General features: G+C 28.6%; 1 protein-coding gene across 1 annotated transcript in view; it reads left to right on the top strand.

Annotated features, from left to right (window-relative positions):
* LOC111618786 (protein unc-79 homolog) overlaps window positions 1-23,886 on the top strand; it is a 125,065-nt gene that overhangs the window by 77,048 nt on the left and 24,131 nt on the right. The window contains exons 23-33 of the mRNA XM_023360355.1: window positions 895-1,207; window positions 1,300-1,469; window positions 1,550-1,698; window positions 6,282-6,439; window positions 6,511-6,692; window positions 6,789-6,978; window positions 7,089-7,265; window positions 8,837-8,959; window positions 9,115-9,236; window positions 16,411-16,470; window positions 23,319-23,437. Coding sequence (XP_023216123.1) covers window positions 895-1,207; window positions 1,300-1,469; window positions 1,550-1,698; window positions 6,282-6,439; window positions 6,511-6,692; window positions 6,789-6,978; window positions 7,089-7,265; window positions 8,837-8,959; window positions 9,115-9,236; window positions 16,411-16,470; window positions 23,319-23,437 — 1,763 coding nt within the window. The remainder of the gene's footprint in view (window positions 1-894; window positions 1,208-1,299; window positions 1,470-1,549; window positions 1,699-6,281; window positions 6,440-6,510; window positions 6,693-6,788; window positions 6,979-7,088; window positions 7,266-8,836; window positions 8,960-9,114; window positions 9,237-16,410; window positions 16,471-23,318; window positions 23,438-23,886) is intronic.

The raw sequence follows: 23,886 nt of genomic DNA on the forward strand, positions 1-23,886 counted from the left end.
CGCGAGGCATAGGCGGTGGCCCACGTCGTCCATGCCTTACGCCGCCCTTGGTCATAGAAATGATGTAATTTGAATATAAATTATTTATAAATACGTATGTCAAGTTATATTTTTATTACGATGTAAAATATATTTAAGAGTTTACGATCAGTGGGTGAGACGTTGTTGAAACAAAAAAAGTTATACATTCCATCACGTACATAAACAGTGTCCTAATTCGCCAAGTGCAAATCAGCAAATTCGTAAAATTTTTATTTTGAACAATCCGGATAATCGAAAATCCAGATAATGGAGGTCTGGATAATCGAGGTTCTACTGTATTTCATTTTTATGATAAAATGAATTGCCATGATGTGCCATAATAGGCACTAAAAATTTACATTATGTTATACTTGTAGAAAAGTAATGGGATTCACTACTTAGTTAATCTTAAAATTTATTTTGTTAGTAATGAAATATTATTGGTAGAGTTACAGTAAGAGAATTACTAGAACATATGAATTTTCTTAATGACATTATGGTGGTTAGAATAATAAATACAATGATATATGTAGAAAATGAAGAAGAGTTTTAGAATTTTGCATATATTAATTATTAATTTATAATGTTGTGTATATACAGATTTCTCTGTGAAATGATCATGTCATCTGTATATATCATGTTAATGCTTTTCATGCCCTCCATTGTTCTCATTTTATGCTTTCTTTTTTTTTAAATAAAAATATAAAAAAATACATACAATTAGATGTAGGATACAATTTTTTCACATGCTTTTCCTGATTTTGTTCATTTATTCTACTTTAATTTCAATTTTTTAGTTCTAATAACTAAAATTCTGATAATTAATTTATTATTTATTGAATAGTTTCTTATTCAATATTTTTATTATAATAGATTCCAACTGATAATCAGAGAATACTCGAATCTCCAATTCATATATCTCATGCTTGGAAAGGTGAAGAAACAAAGCATAACATTGAAGAAAGATCAACAGGAATGAAAACAATTGAAGAAAAGCAAAATTGGAATTTAAGCCAACAAGAAGATATTTCAAAAAGACATATTAGTGAAGAAGGAAGTCATTTTCCTATTTTGACTGCAACTGTTGAAGAATGTGCAACTGAATTAGATACTGTTGCCATCATGCCAACTGAACAAGTGGTTACTGCTCATGCTCGAGCTGTTACATTAACTGAAGATGACGTTGGTAAATTAAATTTTTAATATGATAAATATTATGTATGTATGTATGTATATCAATTATTTATTTAATGTGTTTAATTTGAATTAAATATTTAGCTAGAGCAAAGTGCACTATTGTTTCTGCAACATTAGTTGATGAAAATGATCAAACAGTAACTAATCTGAAAGAAAATGATGATGGATTTTGGCATACAACTCAAGGAAAATTTAAATTCACATTAGAAGAATTACCTCCTCAACTTCAATTAATTTATGTTTTGTTAAAGGTTTATTCAGTGATTATCTTATTATTTTATAATGAATATTATTATGTTAAAATTTATTTATTTTTTTAATGTATTTTTAGGAATTAGATAACAGTAAAGATGCAGATATTCTTTATCATATACTCTCCTGTTTGAAATTAATGTGTCTGCATTCAGAAGTACTAAATAAAGCAGCACATGATCACAGAGGATTTTTAATTTGGTGTCAGGAAAATTTATTAATTCCTAAGTATGATTATAATTTAACGTTTTAGAAAAATAGTACTCAAGCTTCAATTATTTAACACTAGATTATTTATAGGATATCTTTGAAAGATTCCTTTTGAATTACAGTAGAGCGTTGTTTATCCGAAAGTCGGTTATCTGAAAGAATTCCAGTCGTGCTAAAGTATAATTTTTATTTGTTTTTATATTTTTCAATGTATTTATTTCGTTTGTAAAACATAAAGAAATCATTTTTAATGATACAATAGCCATGATTTTTATTTTAAAAAGTTTATGTTAGGCTTAACATCGACGAAAATTCAACGCAAAGTGACACGCAACGGAGAAAAATTTCAACACTGTATAGGTTAATATATTTTTTCGTACATAATCGGTTATCCGAAAAATAAGTTATCCAAACAACCCCAGTCCTCAATTGATTCGGATAAATGACGCTCTACTGTATAAGAAATTTAATTTGTTAATATGTTATAAAACATCTAATCTGCATTAATATTTAACATCATATATAATTACATATGATAAAACTGACTCTAAGATCAGAGTAATATAATGTAAATTTATTAGATTTTAAAATAATTATTATATTAAATTCCAGTATATAATATAAACTACAAGCCAACCAATGCTGTATGTTATCAGGCTAGATATCAGCTATAATACTAATAAATTATGAAACAATTTGGGACTAGAGGGAGATATTAAGTGCCATCTCTTAATAATTTATTAGTATTATAAGTTCATAATTTATTAGTGTTATAACCGATATCTAGCCCGATAACATGTGGCATTGGTTGGCTTGTAGTTTATAATGTATCGGGTTGTAATGTTATTGTTTGTTTAGTATATAATATAATTATTAAAATGCAAGATTTGATTAAACACTGTACAAGATATGCAAAATATTCTGAATGTTAAGCTTGTCTATTTATTCTACAGTTATTAATTATGTATAGATACAATATAGCTCCATTAAATACATATTTATCAGAATACAGTTGAAATCAGTTCTTTTAATTCTTTGGAGTTAATTCATTAATTTAATCTTTTATAAACAAGTATTTTGAATATTTTTTAGAAAAGCATAGGCTAATTATAAATTTCTTAACAAAAATACAATCATCATGTAATTTTTGTAAACAAAATAAAAATTCTGGAAGATGAACCTAATTCATTCTAAAATGTGATCTAAGTCATTTTTCTATAATATTACAACTAGGCTACAATTCAGAATCTACAATTTATTTTTTTCCATATCCATCCAATTCTTTGGACTCACCAGGATTCCCTTTAAGATCATTGATGAGTTCTTTCCCAGTCAGTAACAGGCCTACTATTGCTGATTCACCAGAAGGGCTCTGCCATAATGTGGGTATAACTCTACCATGGCTTCTGTAATGTTGAGTTGCTGTGGAAAATATCAATGTAGTCCTAATACAAGAGCCCTGTACCTTTATTCAGATCCAATAGGGAATTTTTCATCTTGACCAGATTGGTTGTTTCCTCCTCTGATATTAAAAGGGTTATAAATGATTTAAAACGTTTAAGTTAGTTTGACTTAATGGTTATTATTCTGGCTCACATGCAATTTGGAGCTGATGTTTATCAAGCCTGTCTGACATTTGGCTGTGTGTCCTTGATTTGTGTGATGAATGTGATTAAAGTTTACTTCACAAGCATTGAGAAAATAGAATCCACACGATTCAAAAAATGATGTTTTGATGAAATTGTTCACAATACACATGTAGTGTTTTACTGTCTGTTTCTGTTTCACAATCAACCAGTAGATTTGTTGAAAGTGTTCCTATTGATTAAAATACATGATGACCAATTGCTTAAAGTTGATAGTAAAATCACAATTGTTACTGGAAGCTTTCTTACTAAAATGCTTTGTGATTTTATTGTCCTTCAATTTGCTTGAATGTTTATAGATCTGCTAGATTTCAAGTTTGTTTGGCTTGAAATAGAAAATCTACCTGCAAACCATTTGCAGAAATTGATCTGTGCAATTTTACATGATTGTGAAATGACTGCCAAAACAGAAAATTTGCTATTTTGATGTGAGACTGCATTAGCTGATTTTCTTGGCATTAAAGATATTTTTGATAAGACTTCTTTGAGAGTATTAAACATGCTGCACTTGCTCATGATGTCAGTCTAGTTCTTGTTTACTGGATTGACTTCATGCTTTGTTTTTATAGTTATTTTCCTGGGAACATTTATTGTACAAGGTTGCCTGCAGGGCGGTTCTTTCACTTTTACTATGATGTCTTGTCACAGATGAACTTTCAAAGGCTGTCAATGATTCTATGTCCAGAGCTTATGAGATGACATTGTTCTCTGTATAGAAACATTTCCCAGCATTTTGTCAAACCTTTATCAAAGAGATTTGTCTTATGTGAAGAACTCATTCAGGTATAGTTACTTAAGAATAAGTCCTGAAAAAACTGTTGTTATTCCTTTTACTTGCAGGACTTTGAAGGGCTTATCTGAGCTGCTGCTTTGTCAATAGGGTGTAATTTTATTTACTTTGATCAAGTATCTTGATGTATTGTTTAACTGTCCTGTCATTGATTTTACATCTTTAGATGGTACTTGACAAAGAAGGCATATTTTCTGGTTGAATAGATAGATCTTGACAAATTCTGGGGTCTTCAATCTTATGTCCTATTTTGGATTTATACTGTGGTTGTCTGATCCAAGATTGCCAATGTCCAAGATTGGACATTGGCAGTTAAGGTGTCAGGCTACTGCTTCAGGGGTCCCAGGATTGAATCTGGGCTAGCAACGCCAATAGTTGTTGGAATAGATGGACCTAACATATCTGAAACAGATATGTTGGACCCATCACTCACTATCTGGATGTTCCCATTGTGGGTCTGGCTGAACTCTTGATGAGCATGGAAAAAGGTTTTATAAGTGTCCACAAGTAAGAAGGAGTCAAAAATAAAAAAGTTCCAAGATTGCCTATGCTGTCTTAATTTGGTGGACTAATGATTTGCAAGGATTGCCAAGTAAAGTTGCAAAATTGAACTGCATGTATTGCTAACACTAGGACCATTGGGTGTGATCTCAGGTAGTTTTCTTGAGATTCTGTTGGACTTTCTTCTGCTTCATCTTTTTATTCAAACTAAAGTTTGGAGGATCCTCTATAAGCTTAAGTGTATCCTTTAGTTTACAACCATTTTCTTTTGGTTGTTTCTCTTGTTGGAGAACATGTTAAAACAACAAAAGATGAAAAAAATATATACATTTATAGAGTCTATAATCATTAATTATATGTATTATTTTGATCACTAGTTATTGAGTTGTTCGGAAAGTAATTTCGTTTTTTCCGTGGGAAAAAAAAACAATATTTTTGTAATAAATAAATATTTTATTGAATTATATATTGACCATTTTGGTCAAATACCCATTGTCATTGTTTCTGGTAGTAGCATGATTTCACATTCATAAAAGTTTTGATCATTGCTTACAAAAAACTGATCCAAGTGATTTTTGGCATTTTCATTTCAAGTAAATGTCTTACAGTTTAAAAATTTTGTATAGACCAGAACAAGTAATAATCTGAGGGTGTCTGATCTGGCGAATATGGTTGGTATGATAGCACATCCCATCTAAGCTGTAACAGTTTCTGATGAGTTATCAAACTTGTGTGAAATTTGTCACATTATCATGATAAAACACTACACCTTTTTTGTTGATCAATTCTGGCCTTTTTTCTGTTTGATGACATTACTCAATTTGTTTACTCGATGGCAGTACACTTTTGAATCAATTGTTAAATTGTCTGGTAAAAGCTCAAAAAAAATCTTTAAAATTCCACCAAAGAGAGCATATCTCTTTAAAAACACATGAAACCTGTATATCGAGCTTTGAAACGAAACCAATTCATTTCAAGTAATCATAAACAGTTCAGTTTGACAAATTTAATCTCTCAGTGATTTCACGTGTTGTTATTCGGTAGTTTGCTTCAATCATAACCTTTATTTTGTTTTCATTGGCTTCAACTGGCCATCCAGAATGTGATGCATCTTCAATATTCAAATTGCCAGAATGAAATTTTGTAAACCAGTTTTGGCACTGTCTTTCTCTCAACACATCTTCTCCATACATCTACCACAATTTTTTTCTTGCTTGAACAGCATTTTGATTTTTTGGTAATAAAAAAGCAAAATATGCCAAAAATGATGCTATCGATTTTCCATATTTGATGGGACACTGAAAAAAAAAATTGTACAGAATCAAACAAAAATTTTTTACAAATAAGCCTTTAAATGTCAGCTGTCAAAATATTTAATGAAAATGTGATTTAAAATGAAAATGGCAGGAAAAATACGACTAATCCATCTAGTGGTTAAAAAAAACGAAATTGCTTTCCAAACAACCCAATATATAATGGTCTATTTACTGATTTTTTTTTTTTTTTGAATTTTTACATTTTAAAATTGTTGATTTTACAATTAATGTTTTTACTTCAGTTTGACTTTATCTTATGAATTACCATACATCTTTCAAAGATATTACATAATGTACATCATAACACTTGAATATTTATATTATTAATTTTGAAATTTTTATTAATAGTTTATGGAATCTTTTACAAGCTGAATTTTCACATATATCACAGTTAAGTGTTCCTCTTCTGTTACATTGTATAACATTACCTTGTGGGACAGATATGTTTTGGAAAGTTGTTGAACATGATTTTCATAATGATAATTGGAGAGCTATATTTGCAGCAGGTAAAGTTTTTGGTTGTGTTTTGCAAATTATTATATATTTTAATAAAATGATTTTTCATTTGATTTTTCAGTGGAAAAAGTATCAATGATTGCACACTTTGTTGATTCTGCAGCAGTCAAAAATAGTCCTTTACTGCAGTCATCTTTAGCGAATGCTTTTACGTATTTGGTGAGGTGTTTGGATGATGTACATCAAGTTATCGCACAACGTGCTCTATTAAATCTTGAAACAATTAAAACATCATCACTCAAGGTTATTAATTATTACATGTAACAAAATGAAAATATCACTTTATACATATTTAGAAATAATTATTATTAATTGTATGTATTATAATTTATCTTCTAGTTGTTTCTTTGGTGTTTAGAAGTACAATTTGACACTGTAATAGTGGATAGGCCAATAATATTACAAACTGTTTACCAATTATATAATCATTTAAGTGATCGTCGTTTCCTTACCTGGGATTTTTTCTTAAATCGTTTTGATACATTGTTTCTTGAAGCTCAGATTAATTTAGAAATGACATACACAAGAGGTAATTGTAAATATTGTATTTGAATTTTAGTAACATTTCTTTACAATAATTTAATGTAAGTAATTTATTCAGAAATATTTAAATAAATTTATTTTGAAATATTTTTATAGATTTGAAGAATACCAATATTTATAGCGAGATGTTTCAGCGTAAACTAAGTCGTGCTAATGAAGCACTTTCTCACAATGCACGATCTCGTTCACTTATTTCTAGTATTGGCTCAAAATGGCCTTACAAACGAGCAATGTCAGCTCCTGGTGGAATGATTTCAAAGCAAGAAAAATGGGGTATTTAGTAAATTTATTAAGATATATGGATACATTTATTTAATTCTAAATACAGTAGAGCATCGATTATCCGACCCCCGATCAACCGTCACATCAGTTAACCGACTGCATTCTAGTCGGCAAATTCAAATGTCCGCTAGTGATGTGGTGCTACAATATTTGGCTGTCTTGGCTACTTTAATAGTATTTTTACGTGTTTTAGCTGGCAACACTGACTCGACCATGAAAGGGAGCCAGTATTTTAACGAGGCTTAATTTTCTAATTTTTAACAATACAATAGCGACAATTATTATTTTAAAAAAATTTTTGTTAGGCTTAACGTCGATGAAAATTCAATGCGAAGTAGGTTAATAGCAATATACTAATATACTAATTACATGGGATATACTAATATACTATACTAATAATGTGTTTTTTCATATTTTTTGGTTATCCGTTTTTTCAGTTATCCGACCAACCCCAGTCCCCAATTGAGTCAGATAATCAATGCTCTACTGTATAGGAAATTTTCTGATCAATGAATTTGAGGGGACTAATATTTTGAATGTTTGACATAAGAAGAATTCTATACATGGAGAGTAACAATAAATAATTAGTTATGATTCCACAAGTATAAAATTCATTTAGAAATAATCTTAAGTAACTATAAAGATGGACAAAACTAAAGATGTTTGATATCTGTTTAATTTCTTTGCAATTTTGTTGTAAATCATTTAGAATGACACTGCATTCTCTTGTACGCATGACATGTTACAGAAATCATCCATGTTTCAAATAAATGATTATCAAAATTTACAAAAATCACTGTTTGCCACAAAGGAAAACTAAACCTAAAAGTTCAGCTTTTAATGTCACAAATCTATAGACAGAGAATAAGAAAACAGTATTGATGGTGCAAAAAATGACCATAATTTTTTTTAAAAATAACCCAATTGGCAAGAAATATTAGGATCTGGTAACTTGCCCTGCATCTATTCCAAAACACCCATAATTGCCAAAGATAGTAATGATCATAGTTGGAGATAGTGTCCTTAACATCTCCTGAAATGGATATTTTCAATATAGTCTGGCACAATATGAATGGCTGGAGTTTTAAATAAAGAGAATTTTATTGGATGGTTTTAAATTTGTTCATTATAATGTAATAAACACCATATATTTATATACTGCATTTTCTGGAGATTGTTAGTTGTTCTATATAAGGAGAAGTTTGTTATAGAAAGAATTTGAAATTAGGAAATTTCCTGTATTTGTTAAAAAGAAATAATTATTAAGTTTGTGAATCATTTTAATAAGTACTCTTTGATTAAATTTATTATAAAATTCAGAAAATTTACATTCATAAATAAGTATTCTGTAGAATTTGAATAAATCTTCTATTGAAATACTGTATATCCTACTGAAATAACAAATAATGCAGCAAATGTCAAAAATTATAAAAACAAATTTCTTTATTATGTTTTATATATTATATTTTTGTAATTTTTTTAGCAAATGCTTTTACATTGCAAAAGTAAAACATGATTTAATATTTAATTAAAATTTATAATATTTTATGATATTTTAATAGTAGACAAAGATAAAATATACAGTAGACAGTCTTCTGCTCCTGTGTTGAAGCGCAAAAGTTTTAAACTTATAGCGGGAATTCATGGTGGACCTTTGACTCATTTACCTAACAGCTTTTATTCTGGTAATGTATTTCATATTTCATATTAGAACTATTAAATATACTTTATATTTGAATAGTTTTCAACCTTAAATTTTTTAAAGTTTTTAATTTTTGAAGTTGATTATTATTGAAAGTACTTATTAAGTTTCAATCATTTAAATATATGAAATATTTAGATAGTCAAGGGAAAGAATTGGCACAGGAGGAAACTCATCTACTGCATATAATACAAAAGTGTATGGATATGGAAGATCATGATAAAGAAACATCACATCTTTTGATATTTGTTTTGATGCATGTATGTAAAATTATTTATATTTTATCCAATTCTTGTAAATTTCTATGATTAAAATTTATTTGTAAATTGGAACATGAATTGAATTCATATTCAAAAAATAAATTTTAAAAATTTTTGATAATTTTATTTTTAATAAAAAAGTACCATATATTTCCACAGATAAGACAATAGTTGAATCATTAAAAATACCCTCCAAAATCCAGGGTCATCTTATAGGACAGATACAAAAAAAAATTAGATTGAAATTTATATAAATTAAAATCATTATAAAAAAAAAGGAAAAACTAATTATTTATTAGTAGAAAGTAGGTTATGTTCACAAAATAGAATAGCCCATACGACATTTTTGTGAATAGTCAAGGTCATTACTCAAAGGCCCAAATCAGTGCGAATGTTCGCAACAATAGCAAGGCAGTACTGTCAAATGCAAGAAAATAAAATTTGTTCATTCGAAAAATTACGAGTAAGACAATTCCGTATATGCTATACAGTATTATTATCCAGATGATGATTGCTGATCTAAACTAAATTCATAGGCCGTTGATAGTTTTGGGGTTGTCTTATAGGACAGATACTGTATATGCTAAAACTATAAAACTTCAACAAAAATTTATACCTTGTCTTATCTGAAGGTCATCTTATCTGCGGAAATATATGGTAAGTTGTTAGTAAATGTTCTTTTTTTTTATGATTTAACATTTTGTAGAGAAAACATTCTTTTCATTAAATTTTCATTTTCTTTAAAAAACATGTTCCTCAAAACCCTTCAAAGAAATAATCAAAGATTTATTAAATTTGTTCAAACAAATATTTTGCATGAGTGCAAAGAGAAAAAATAAGTGATAGCCAAGAATACTAGTCATAAAATCAAATACAAAGAATTTATATATAATGCTGTATATAGTATTAAAATGTAAATTTTCGACTATAAATTTGTATCTTCTATTATCAGGACTTATTATACTGGCTTTACAGATAATGATACAAAGTTTAACAGAAAACAATTTTTATTTTATTCCATATACCTGGACACATACATCATTTTGCATTTTGGACATATTTGTCCTCCTCAGCAGGTATTTCNGACAATTATTATTTTAAAAAAATTTTTGTTAGGCTTAACGTCGATGAAAATTCAATGCGAAGTAGGTTAATAGCAATATACTAATATACTAATTACATGGGATATACTAATATACTATACTAATAATGTGTTTTTTCATATTTTTTGGTTATCCGTTTTTTCAGTTATCCGACCAACCCCAGTCCCCAATTGAGTCAGATAATCAATGCTCTACTGTATAGGAAATTTTCTGATCAATGAATTTGAGGGGACTAATATTTTGAATGTTTGACATAAGAAGAATTCTATACATGGAGAGTAACAATAAATAATTAGTTATGATTCCACAAGTATAAAATTCATTTAGAAATAATCTTAAGTAACTATAAAGATGGACAAAACTAAAGATGTTTGATATCTGTTTAATTTCTTTGCAATTTTGTTGTAAATCATTTAGAATGACACTGCATTCTCTTGTACGCATGACATGTTACAGAAATCATCCATGTTTCAAATAAATGATTATCAAAATTTACAAAAATCACTGTTTGCCACAAAGGAAAACTAAACCTAAAAGTTCAGCTTTTAATGTCACAAATCTATAGACAGAGAATAAGAAAACAGTATTGATGGTGCAAAAAATGACCATAATTTTTTTTAAAAATAACCCAATTGGCAAGAAATATTAGGATCTGGTAACTTGCCCTGCATCTATTCCAAAACACCCATAATTGCCAAAGATAGTAATGATCATAGTTGGAGATAGTGTCCTTAACATCTCCTGAAATGGATATTTTCAATATAGTCTGGCACAATATGAATGGCTGGAGTTTTAAATAAAGAGAATTTTATTGGATGGTTTTAAATTTGTTCATTATAATGTAATAAACACCATATATTTATATACTGCATTTTCTGGAGATTGTTAGTTGTTCTATATAAGGAGAAGTTTGTTATAGAAAGAATTTGAAATTAGGAAATTTCCTGTATTTGTTAAAAAGAAATAATTATTAAGTTTGTGAATCATTTTAATAAGTACTCTTTGATTAAATTTATTATAAAATTCAGAAAATTTACATTCATAAATAAGTATTCTGTAGAATTTGAATAAATCTTCTATTGAAATACTGTATATCCTACTGAAATAACAAATAATGCAGCAAATGTCACACTGTAATAGTGGATAGGCCAATAATATTACAAACTGTTTACCAATTATATAATCATTTAAGTGATCGTCGTTTCCTTACCTGGGATTTTTTCTTAAATCGTTTTGATACATTGTTTCTTGAAGCTCAGATTAATTTAGAAATGACATACACAAGAGGTAATTGTAAATATTGTATTTGAATTTTAGTAACATTTCTTTACAATAATTTAATGTAAGTAATTTATTCAGAAATATTTAAATAAATTTATTTTGAAATATTTTTATAGATTTGAAGAATACCAATATTTATAGCGAGATGTTTCAGCGTAAACTAAGTCGTGCTAATGAAGCACTTTCTCACAATGCACGATCTCGTTCACTTATTTCTAGTATTGGCTCAAAATGGCCTTACAAACGAGCAATGTCAGCTCCTGGTGGAATGATTTCAAAGCAAGAAAAATGGGGTATTTAGTAAATTTATTAAGATATATGGATACATTTATTTAATTCTAAATACAGTAGAGCATCGATTATCCGACCCCCGATCAACCGTCACATCAGTTAACCGACTGCATTCTAGTCGGCAAATTCAAATGTCCGCTAGTGATGTGGTGCTACAATATTTGGCTGTCTTGGCTACTTTAATAGTATTTTTACGTGTTTTAGCTGGCAACACTGACTCGACCATGAAAGGGAGCCAGTATTTTAACGAGGCTTAATTTTCTAATTTTTAACAATACAATAGCGACAATTATTATTTTAAAAAAATTTTTGTTAGGCTTAACGTCGATGAAAATTCAATGCGAAGTAGGTTAATAGCAATATACTAATATACTAATTACATGGGATATACTAATATACTATACTAATAATGTGTTTTTTCATATTTTTTGGTTATCCGTTTTTTCAGTTATCCGACCAACCCCAGTCCCCAATTGAGTCAGATAATCAATGCTCTACTGTATAGGAAATTTTCTGATCAATGAATTTGAGGGGACTAATATTTTGAATGTTTGACATAAGAAGAATTCTATACATGGAGAGTAACAATAAATAATTAGTTATGATTCCACAAGTATAAAATTCATTTAGAAATAATCTTAAGTAACTATAAAGATGGACAAAACTAAAGATGTTTGATATCTGTTTAATTTCTTTGCAATTTTGTTGTAAATCATTTAGAATGACACTGCATTCTCTTGTACGCATGACATGTTACAGAAATCATCCATGTTTCAAATAAATGATTATCAAAATTTACAAAAATCACTGTTTGCCACAAAGGAAAACTAAACCTAAAAGTTCAGCTTTTAATGTCACAAATCTATAGACAGAGAATAAGAAAACAGTATTGATGGTGCAAAAAATGACCATAATTTTTTTTAAAAATAACCCAATTGGCAAGAAATATTAGGATCTGGTAACTTGCCCTGCATCTATTCCAAAACACCCATAATTGCCAAAGATAGTAATGATCATAGTTGGAGATAGTGTCCTTAACATCTCCTGAAATGGATATTTTCAATATAGTCTGGCACAATATGAATGGCTGGAGTTTTAAATAAAGAGAATTTTATTGGATGGTTTTAAATTTGTTCATTATAATGTAATAAACACCATATATTTATATACTGCATTTTCTGGAGATTGTTAGTTGTTCTATATAAGGAGAAGTTTGTTATAGAAAGAATTTGAAATTAGGAAATTTCCTGTATTTGTTAAAAAGAAATAATTATTAAGTTTGTGAATCATTTTAATAAGTACTCTTTGATTAAATTTATTATAAAATTCAGAAAATTTACATTCATAAATAAGTATTCTGTAGAATTTGAATAAATCTTCTATTGAAATACTGTATATCCTACTGAAATAACAAATAATGCAGCAAATGTCAAAAATTATAAAAACAAATTTCTTTATTATGTTTTATATATTATATTTTTGTAATTTTTTTAGCAAATGCTTTTACATTGCAAAAGTAAAACATGATTTAATATTTAATTAAAATTTATAATATTTTATGATATTTTAATAGTAGACAAAGATAAAATATACAGTAGACAGTCTTCTGCTCCTGTGTTGAAGCGCAAAAGTTTTAAACTTATAGCGGGAATTCATGGTGGACCTTTGACTCATTTACCTAACAGCTTTTATTCTGGTAATGTATTTCATATTTCATATTAGAACTATTAAATATACTTTATATTTGAATAGTTTTCAACCTTAAATTTTTTAAAGTTTTTANATTAAATCTCAAAAACTTATTTTTATTTTTAAGCATTTAGTTCTTCGTCATATTAATTTGTTGATGGGTTACAGTCCAACAGAAAAAGGCTTTCTCATTATTTTATAGTTTCTTGCAACTCCTGATCAATCACATCCTTCCGAAGGAAAAGTAATTGGGAGAAATCAGGTAATTTGAATAACAACATAATGTTAGTAGTTTTCATAGTACTGTAGTTACTTAAATTTAATTATAATTGAATCTTATTAATTCTGATTAAAATAACTTAATGTTTCAAAATGAATAATAATGTTAGTTTTTTCACAAGAAGATATTAGGTAAACTATAACAATAACAATAGACCAGACATCTTACTGATTGATAAGCAAAACTAAAAAAAAAAAAACTTTCTCATGCATGTGGAGAATGGATAAGGTACTTATCATGTCTACAGTCCTATTTTACAGAAAAGTCTAGAAACATTATGGCTTCACAATAGCACATACCTCACATTGCAGAAAGCTGCCATACTAAACACGTCATATAGGCTCTCTGCCTATATGTTTTGTGCTATGATGGAGACCTCTTACATTAAAATAGTGAACTTTGTAATTACAAACAACAGAGTTATGACTGAACTAACATGATAAATTTGGTGAATTTTTCCTCTGGAATAAAGAAGTGAAATATTTGTAGCATGGTAGGATGTAATACTTCTTACAGTAATGCCAAAGGAATACCCTTTTTTTATTTTTTCCAAATGAAAAAAGACCCAGTTAGAAGAAACGCATGAATTAATGCTGTACAGAGGCTTTACTTTTATTTGTCTGTCTTCATTAATTATAAAAGAATTCCTAAATTTTTGATGGATATTTTATTTCCATTAAACAATAATGACTTTCACTGTCTCTGATGATGCCATCTGAGAACAGCATAGCCATGGCAATTATGAGCAATGCACTCTTAATTGAGCAGATAATATCTGTAGAGTTTTCTATCAGTATATTCTGTTTGGATCAGCTGGAGATATGTAGTTTTGTTTTCCTATATCTTTTTCTTGTTCCAAAAAATTTGGCTAAGCCTTATTACTTGTTTGTAATCTTCCTTTATCAAAGTAGCTGGCTTATTCCAAGATTGTGGTAAACTTGTTCTTGGTTATATTTTTTTTCTTCTTTACTAATAAAAAAGTAAGCCGTGCTGCATGCTTACCTTACTTTTGGACTTCTATCAAGAAGTCCTGCCCTGTTTGAGTAAAAGGCATTAATCATTTTTCATTGGTCATTAAGCTAAAAAAATAATGTACTGCCATTGTGTTAATATGTTTATGTTGATTCTTTTATCAGTTCCCTTATGTCCTATGTTGATGACAGCAAATCTTGCATGTACTTTTTTCTTTTGCAATAAACATTAAAGAGATTTTTGAAATTTTTGCATTAATATTTTTAGCTACACACCAACCGAATGCCGAAAATCTATCGGGTTAGTATAAGGCTAATTATTAAATGAATTATGTAACCAATTTGGCTTTAGAGGTAAGCGTTAGGCGCCATCTCTTATTAACATTAATAATTTATAAATAAATANTATTTAATTAATAATTTTTAAAAATTTAAAACATTATAAAGACAGAGTTGTTTTTATAGTAGTCTAATTTTATAAAATTTAAATTTACTGTTTCATTCATGTTTGTAATTTTTATTTTTAATTGATTTATTGTGTAGATTGATTCTAATTCAGTGGAATTTGGCATTTATATATATAGTTATATATATAATATAAATTAATTTAAAATAATTGGTTAAGAATTAACTGCAATATAGTTGAGAGTAACAAGACAAGAATAACTGCATTTTGTATATTCAAAATCACTTCACAAACTGGGATCCATGAATCTTTGAGGGTCCACAGACCAGTTTCAGAGGTCCCTAAAACATTCAAAAGGTATCTGGTAACATGTTTATTTTCCTAAAAATATTCTAATAGAATCATGAGTTTCATTGTAGAACATTACTTGTATTCATAGTAATCTACTGAAAATAACTTGCTTCCTTCACAGAGTACATTCAATCCCTGCCACTAATTTATGTTTACACTTATGTACAGTATGTAAGAATCATTTATGCATTTGGCTAATGGAAAGCAGTGTATCAGTGGTTTTGATGGCCTGTGCATTACTTAATGAACCCTTTCAAGTATTTTCTAATACTTTTGGTTCTTCCTGTAACTAATTGTTAAATTAAAAAAAGCACTAAGTGTGTCTTTTTATAAATTTGAATGATTTTGAAAGTAAAAAACTCAAAATTATTGTTATTTATTACTGTAAATTTCATTTAAAATATTTTAGATATTGTTCAGATCTTGATGTCTCACATACACAGACTTATAAAGATATGCATGTAGAGTACCATACATATGAATCCATAAACATTTTTTTGAGTTTTGAAGGAATCTGTAGGACTTTGTGGTTTGGAAATTGATGTTTGAAACAATAATGTAAAGATTATAAATAATTTAACTTTTTAAATTAATTTTATTACTTTAAATATTTATTTTTTTTACTTATTCTAGTATTTGTTTTAATAAAAAATAAAAAATTAGAAAATGTGTAGTAAAAATAAAGAAAAAAGATATTCTGTTTATAATGCAATTAAATAATAATTTTTATTTAATATATAATTAAATTGCTTAAAAGTATAATTTATTTATTTATTATAAGTAAAAAAAATGTATTTTATAGTTTCTTGCAACTCCTGATCAATCACATCCTTCCGAAGGAAAAGTAATTGGGAGAAATCAGGTAATTTGAATAACAACATAATGTTAGTAGTTTTCATAGTACTGTAGTTACTTAAATTTAATTATAATTGAATCTTATTAATTCTGATTAAAATAACTTAATGTTTCAAAATGAATAATAATGTTAGTTTTTTCACAAGAAGATATTAGGTAAACTATAACAATAACAATAGACCAGACATCTTACTGATTGATAAGCAAAACTAAAAAAAAAAAAACTTTCTCATGCATGTGGATAAGGTAGTTATCATGTCTACAGTCCTATTTTACACAAAAGTCTAGAAACATTATGGCTTCACAATAGCACATACCTCACATTGCAGAAAGCTGCCATACTAAACACGTCATATAGGCTCTCTGCCTATATGTTTTGTGCTATGATGGATACCTCTTACATTAAAATAGTGAACTTTGTAATTACAAACAACAGAGTTATGACTGAACTAACATGATAAATTTGGTGAATTTTTCCTCTGGAATAAAGAAGTGAAATATTTGTAGCATGGTAGGATGTAATACTTCTTACAGTAATGCCAAAGGAATACCCTTTTTTTATTTTTTCCAAATGAAAAAAGACCCAGTTAGAAGAAACGCATGAATTAATGCTGTACAGAGGCTTTACTTTTATTTGTCTGTCTTCATTAATTATAAAAGAATTCCTAAATTTTTGATGGATATTTTATTTCCATTAAACAATAATGACTTTCACTGTCTCTGATGATGCCATCTGAGAACAGCATAGCCATGGCAATTATGAGCAATGCACTCTTAATTGAGCAGATAATATCTGTAGAGTTTTCTATCAGTATATTCTGTTTGGATCAGCTGGAGATATGTAGTTTTGTTTTCCTATATCTTTTTCTTGTTCCAAAAAATTTGGCTAAGCCTTATTACTTGTTTGTAATCTTCCTTTATCAAAGTAGCTGGCTTATTCCAAGATTGTGGTAAACTTGTTCTTGGTTATATTTTTTTTCTTCTTTACTAATAAAAAAGTAAGCCGTGCTGCATGCTTACCTTACTTTTGGACTTCTATCAAGAAGTCCTGCCCTGTTTGAGTAAAAGGCATTAATCATTTTTCATTGGTCATTAAGCTAAAAAAATAATGTACTGCCATTGTGTTAATATGTTTATGTTGATTCTTTTATCAGTTCCCTTATGTCCTATGTTGATGACAGCAAATCTTGCATGTACTTTTTTCTTTTGCAATAAACATTAAAGAGATTTTTGAAATTTTTGCATTAATATTTTTAGCTACACACCAACCGAATGCCGAAAATCTATCGGGTTAGTATAAGGCTAATTATTAAATGAATTATGTAACCAATTTGGCTTTAGAGGTAAGCGTTAGGCGCCATCTCTTATTAACATTAATAATTTATAAATAAATAAATTAATTTAAATAATTTAGAACCGCTGGGAGAAAAAAATCGGCCCGGAGTGGGACTCAAACCCACAACTCCTGCTTACCGTGCAGATGTGTTGCCAGTTACGCTATCCGGACCTCCAGTCCGATCTCTTCCAGCGTATAGAAGCTAACTATATAACCATCGACGGTTATTACAACGCCGGCTGGGGACACATTCAGTGCCCACGTCCTATGTCCTATAAGGCACTCAACCGGCCATCGCAAGCCCCGGCAAGGCGTAATATATACAAACATCGCTAAACCCGATATATAATATAGGTATACACCAATCGAATGCCGAAAATCTATCGGGCTAGTATAAGGCTAATTATTAAATGAATTACGTAACCAATTTGGCTTTAGAGGTAATATTATAAATAAATAAATTTATTTATTTATAATTATTAATGTTAATAAGAGATGGCGCCTAACGCTTACCTCTAAAGCCAAATTGGTTACGTAATTCATTTAATAATTAGCCTTATACTAGCCCGATAGATTTTCGGCATTCGATTGGTGTATACCTATATTATATATCGGGTTTAGCGATGTTTGTATATATTACGCCTTGCCGGGGCTTGCGATGGCCGGTTGAGTGCCTTATAGGACATAGGACGTGGGCACTGAATGTGTCCCCAGCCGGCGTTGTAATAACCATCGATGGTTANAAAAAACATTCCAAAAAGCCAAAAAAACAAAACTTTTAGGAGGACCAAACGCCCGAGTTTTATGTAACGCTATGTAACTTGCCCGAGATATCTCGGGCTTGGGGTTAGGTTAAGGAAAAAGTTTCTGTTAGCGAACCCTTTGTTAAATATTTCGAATATCACCACTGGCTATATTATATATCGGGTTTAGCGATGTTTGTATATTAATATTTTTATTTTAAACATAAAACATACATTTTTTAAAAATGTATCGGTACAAATACATTTTTATAAAATTAAATATTAATTATATTTTAATTAAAAAATGATCAAAAGAGTTGTAATATAGATGATTAACTTTCCTTTGGATAATTTGTACTGGAATTTGTTAGCTAGATTTATGTACAGTACATGCATTTGTGGAATACATTTATGAAAAGCTGTATATTTTTGAGTATTTTAAGTAACATTATGAAAATGGCCTGTTTATTTTAATTTTTCCCTACCTTAATGGATTTCTTACAAAAAAATCATCCTCTAAAGTGACAGGAAATAAAATTATATCTTAAAACTATGTTCATTGCATCTATGTAAATACATGTGTTTGTAACTACATTTTTCAAATTTCCACCCCAAGAGGGTGCTTTACTGTAGTACCAGATGATGGGACATAGACCAGACCAGACCAGATCAGATGATAGGACATAACAGTTGAACATTAACGATATTTACTCGCTTATAAGACAATCTCTCATATAGGATGAGGTGTGACTCTAAAGATCAAAATAAAGAAAATTAGATTTATTAATACAATTTAATTTTATTTAGTTAATCACAAATAAAATGTCAAATACATGTAAATGCACACATTGTCCCACAAAAATTACTGGCATTTTAAACTTTAAGGAAAAATCTTGTAAAATTGACAACATAATTTGTTCATGTAAAGTTGGACAATTGGGAACATTTTTTGCCAATTCTTAACAGTCGAATCCTCTCTATCAATTAAACTTATGAGTTTCTCCAAATTCTGATTTCCGGATAATCATCTGTTTTCACGTAGGAATGGATTAAAACTTATATCAGGCTCCCGTGTGATTTNCAAATACATGTAAATGCACACATTGTCCCACAAAAATTACTGGCATTTTAAACTTTAAAGAAAAATCTTGTAAAATTGACAACATAATTTGTTCATGTAAAGTTGGACAATTGGGAACATTTTTTGCCAATTCTTAACAGTCGAATCCACTCTCCATCAATTAAACTTATGAGTTTCTCCAAATTCTGATTTCCGGATAATCATCTGTTTTCACGTAGGAATGGATTAAAACTTATATCAGGCTCCCGTGTGATTTTGGAATTTCAAATTGGAATTCAATTCATAAGCTTTGCTTTTCCTATTGGTATTCATCTTTATTCCTGACAATATACAAGAACGATTGAAACGACTCAGATAAAATACTTTTGTTTTTAAACACCAGAGTGTTTAGAAACAAAAGTATTTTATCAAAAGATGAGCATCCAGTAAAAAATGCAAGCACACGATTCACAAAAATTATTGCAAAAACACAAAGAATCCTTCGTTTGCACATATAAGACAACCTAGGTTTTTGAAACAATGAAAAATGAATAAAAACCTCGTCTTATATGCAAGTAAATACGGTAATTGAGATTTTGGAATGAAACTGACCAAAAGATTATAAGTAGATTCTGGAAAGCCTTCTTATTCAGCCATACAACTAATGATATTATTACATCAGAATTAATAGAAAGTCTAATAATTAACAAGCTGAATTTGTAGCTCTTGATAATTTGTTTGGCAGCCACCAATGAAGTTGAAATTTTCTTCTAACATTGATGAGATTCTTAAAACAACGTTCACAAAGAACTACTTCAAATGAAGTCATGTAACTTGCATATTGTCCACAGTGGTTTTGGTACTGGCTTATATTTTGACGTATGCCACATTGAAGTATTGAGGAACTTCTAGATCATGTACATTATTGGTTTCATATATGCAGTACTTAGCAAAACATTTTCATATATTGAACTGTTGTGAATGAAAGAATCCATGATTTTGAGATACTTGTGTAAAATCAATGGGTGATACTTGTTTATGTGGTGATATGCTTGTTATAGACACTGGAAGTTCTGAAGATTACTTTTAGCAATGTTGACTAAGAAGGTTAGTAGTATAGAATTGAAATCTGCAAGGTACAAAAACCTGAAGAATAATTTTTAAGACGAAACAATATTTGTAAAATTGGGATTCTTGAGAGAAATAGTAATAGATTTCTTACTGTCCATTAGGGAGAAGGATCTTAGATCACTTCTTATATGATGAAATGCATGATTTATGCAACACAAGCTTGTGACAGATTATTAGAGATAATGTTGATATTTTTGCATTTCATTAGACTCGATAGATTTAACATTCTTACAAAGGAGAAAATGAAAAAAGTTAAAATTTATGACTGTTCTAGTTAATATGAAAAGTTTTTTTATAACAAATAGCAAATATATTTTTGATTATCACCAATCAACACTGTTTTGTTGAAAATTTACAATCTTTGCATCCATTGTCACGGACAAATGATTTTTAATTGGAATAACTGAAGATGTTTTATGGATATATCAAGAAACATTAAAAGTGTCTGTAACAGTAGATTTGCTTAAGGTTGCATGAAATACTACAATTATACAAAGAAGCCTGATAGTGAAAAAGAGGGTTCTTGAAAGGATAAAATTGAGAAAGAGAAGCAGAAGGAAGAAAAATTAGAGAGAAAGTTGAGGAAAGTGAGAAGTTGTAGTTATATGCACAAGTATACTTGTTTTTTTTATCTAGGGGTGTTGAATAAAATCATCTCAAAGCAAAAAAGAAAGATGCTAATAAAGACAATATTACATTAAATCAGTTATTTTGTTATATTTTTTTAATTAAAAATGATATGTAAAATTCTATCATGCACTGTACTTTTAGTGGCTATGTATTATATTTTTACTTGAAAATTCCTCTATTTTATAAACAACAAAATATATTTTATTTGATTTATAAATTAAATTTATGAACATTTTATTTAATTATTCATAAAGTAATATTTGCTTCTATTTTACATTAATGTGTATATAATTCAAAAATACATAAATTTATCAGAATATTAATATATTTGTTTATGAAAAATATAATTCCATGNGGTGATGTTTGATGATAGGGAAGCTGTGTGCTACAGCTTCCCTATCATCAAATGTCTTCCAACAATTCTATCCATGGCCAGTACAGCCATGGATAGAATAGAATCGTTGGAAGCATTATATGATATTTTGGTATGTAGCATCGACGAGCTAAGCTGTGTGAGGTTAGTGCTCTGTAAAGCACATGCACGAATGCGTATAATCTGGCTGCTTTACATCATTTAAATATTTTTGGCATGGAAGCTATCCCGTAGATTAGAACATCTGCACTGATAAATTGCCAATTATGCTATCCATACCTCTCTCCAATCATTAAATTAATTAATTTAATTGTAATTATTAAATTCAGTACAAGATGGCAATCTAATTGCTTTTTTTAAATCCAAATGACTTTATATGTATATATTTAATTAGCCAAGTTATGGCTTGATGAATCTAACATTATGATTTGATTAGTTATATGTAAACTGATTCTTAATTAAATTCTTTATTACTTTGTTTTTTTTTACCATTCAAAACTTCACATATTCTTAACAATAAATTTTATATTAACAATGCCTATTATGGAAATAAGATTTATTCATTTACATTTATAAAAATTTCAGAATTATTATTCCAAATTTTTTTATAAATGTATATGAATAAATTATATAATATTTAATAATTAATAATTTCAGTTCAAATTACTAACAGCAAATAAACTGATTTAAGACATAGTTTAGATACTTTTCAACATATACTCAGACTCATTGATTATTATATAACACATACACCTTGTTGCTGAGAATCATTTTACTGTTTTAAACGAATGTTTTAAACTTGATCAACAGACCATCATCAGGTTATCAATTCACTGGACTATTTACAATCATTCTATATTTGAACGAATATGCAATAACAACTTTGAATTTAAAGTGTTCAAACATTTTGTCAAAAAATCAAAATATATAAAGATATAACTAATCCATTAAATACATAAAGCTAAACGAATCAAAATAGAGTAGAACAAAATAAAATAAAATAAAAAATATAATAACATAACATATAAAATTACATTGACCATGCTCTATGCATCAGATTCTACAAACCATTCCTGATCATATATTTCCATGCTGATGGTAATACTGTGGCATCCTTGTAACTAAAACATTTTCCAATGAGACTGGATTTATAAATTTCAACTTTTTCCAAACTCAATGCCAGAGTCGGTGAATGCACTGGTGTAACAATCCTGGTCTCAGCCCATTCAACTACTGAACCTCTGTTTGTGCCACTCTGGATAGTGCTGTAGAATAGTGTCCCTTGCTTACATTGTACATGTAAATGGTCTAGTGAATTGATAACCTGATGATGGCCTGTTGATAAGGTTGAAAACATTCATTTAAAACAGTAAAATGATTCTCAGCAATAAGGAGTATGTGTTGTATAACATAGTTTAGATGAAATTAAGTTCATAAATTAATAGCTGTACAAATTTATAATATCTGATGAATCAGTATTTTTGTTTTTATTTATAATTATTGTAACATAAATGCAAATAAAGAAATTGTATTTACATATTTCCTTATTATTAAATCTCAAAAACTTATTTTTATTTTTAAGCATTTAGTTCTTCGTCATATTAATTTGTTGATGGGTTACAGTCCAACAGAAAAAGGCTTTCTCATTCCACCTCATAAATTAAGGTACATCTTAAATGATTTTTATTGTAATAGTGAAATGTAGTTAAAAATTATGTCTGTAAAAATGTATGCTTACTTGATTTTAGTTGTATATATATAACATTTATATATTTACTTACTGTTATGTATTTGGACTTTGGGCTAGATCTGGGCAGCCGTGGGGATTGTGGCCGCAGTATGAGCATGGGAAGCACATGGTCATTTAGTTCCTACGACTGGGAGATGACATGTTATGTTCTTGTTGCTCTGACTAGTTGTAACAAAGACAAACTATAATAAAGAGTGTCTTAGTGTCTAAGTGTGGCTGCTAAACTACAGCAGACACAACACCTACATATCTCTAAAACCAGTTTTAGTTTTATAAACATCAAAATGTTTTCATTATGTTAAAATTAAATTTTCATTTTAACATAATGAAATAACAACATTAATAGGAAATGGTTATCAAATTCTCTTCAAGAAGACAAATTTAGTGTGTATAATTGCTC

The sequence above is a fragment of the Centruroides sculpturatus genome, unplaced genomic scaffold (genome assembly GCF_000671375.1).
Source record: "Centruroides sculpturatus isolate CEXI.00-Female unplaced genomic scaffold, Cexi_2.0 scaffold13, whole genome shotgun sequence".
Taxonomy (NCBI): Eukaryota; Metazoa; Arthropoda; class Arachnida; order Scorpiones; family Buthidae; genus Centruroides; species Centruroides sculpturatus.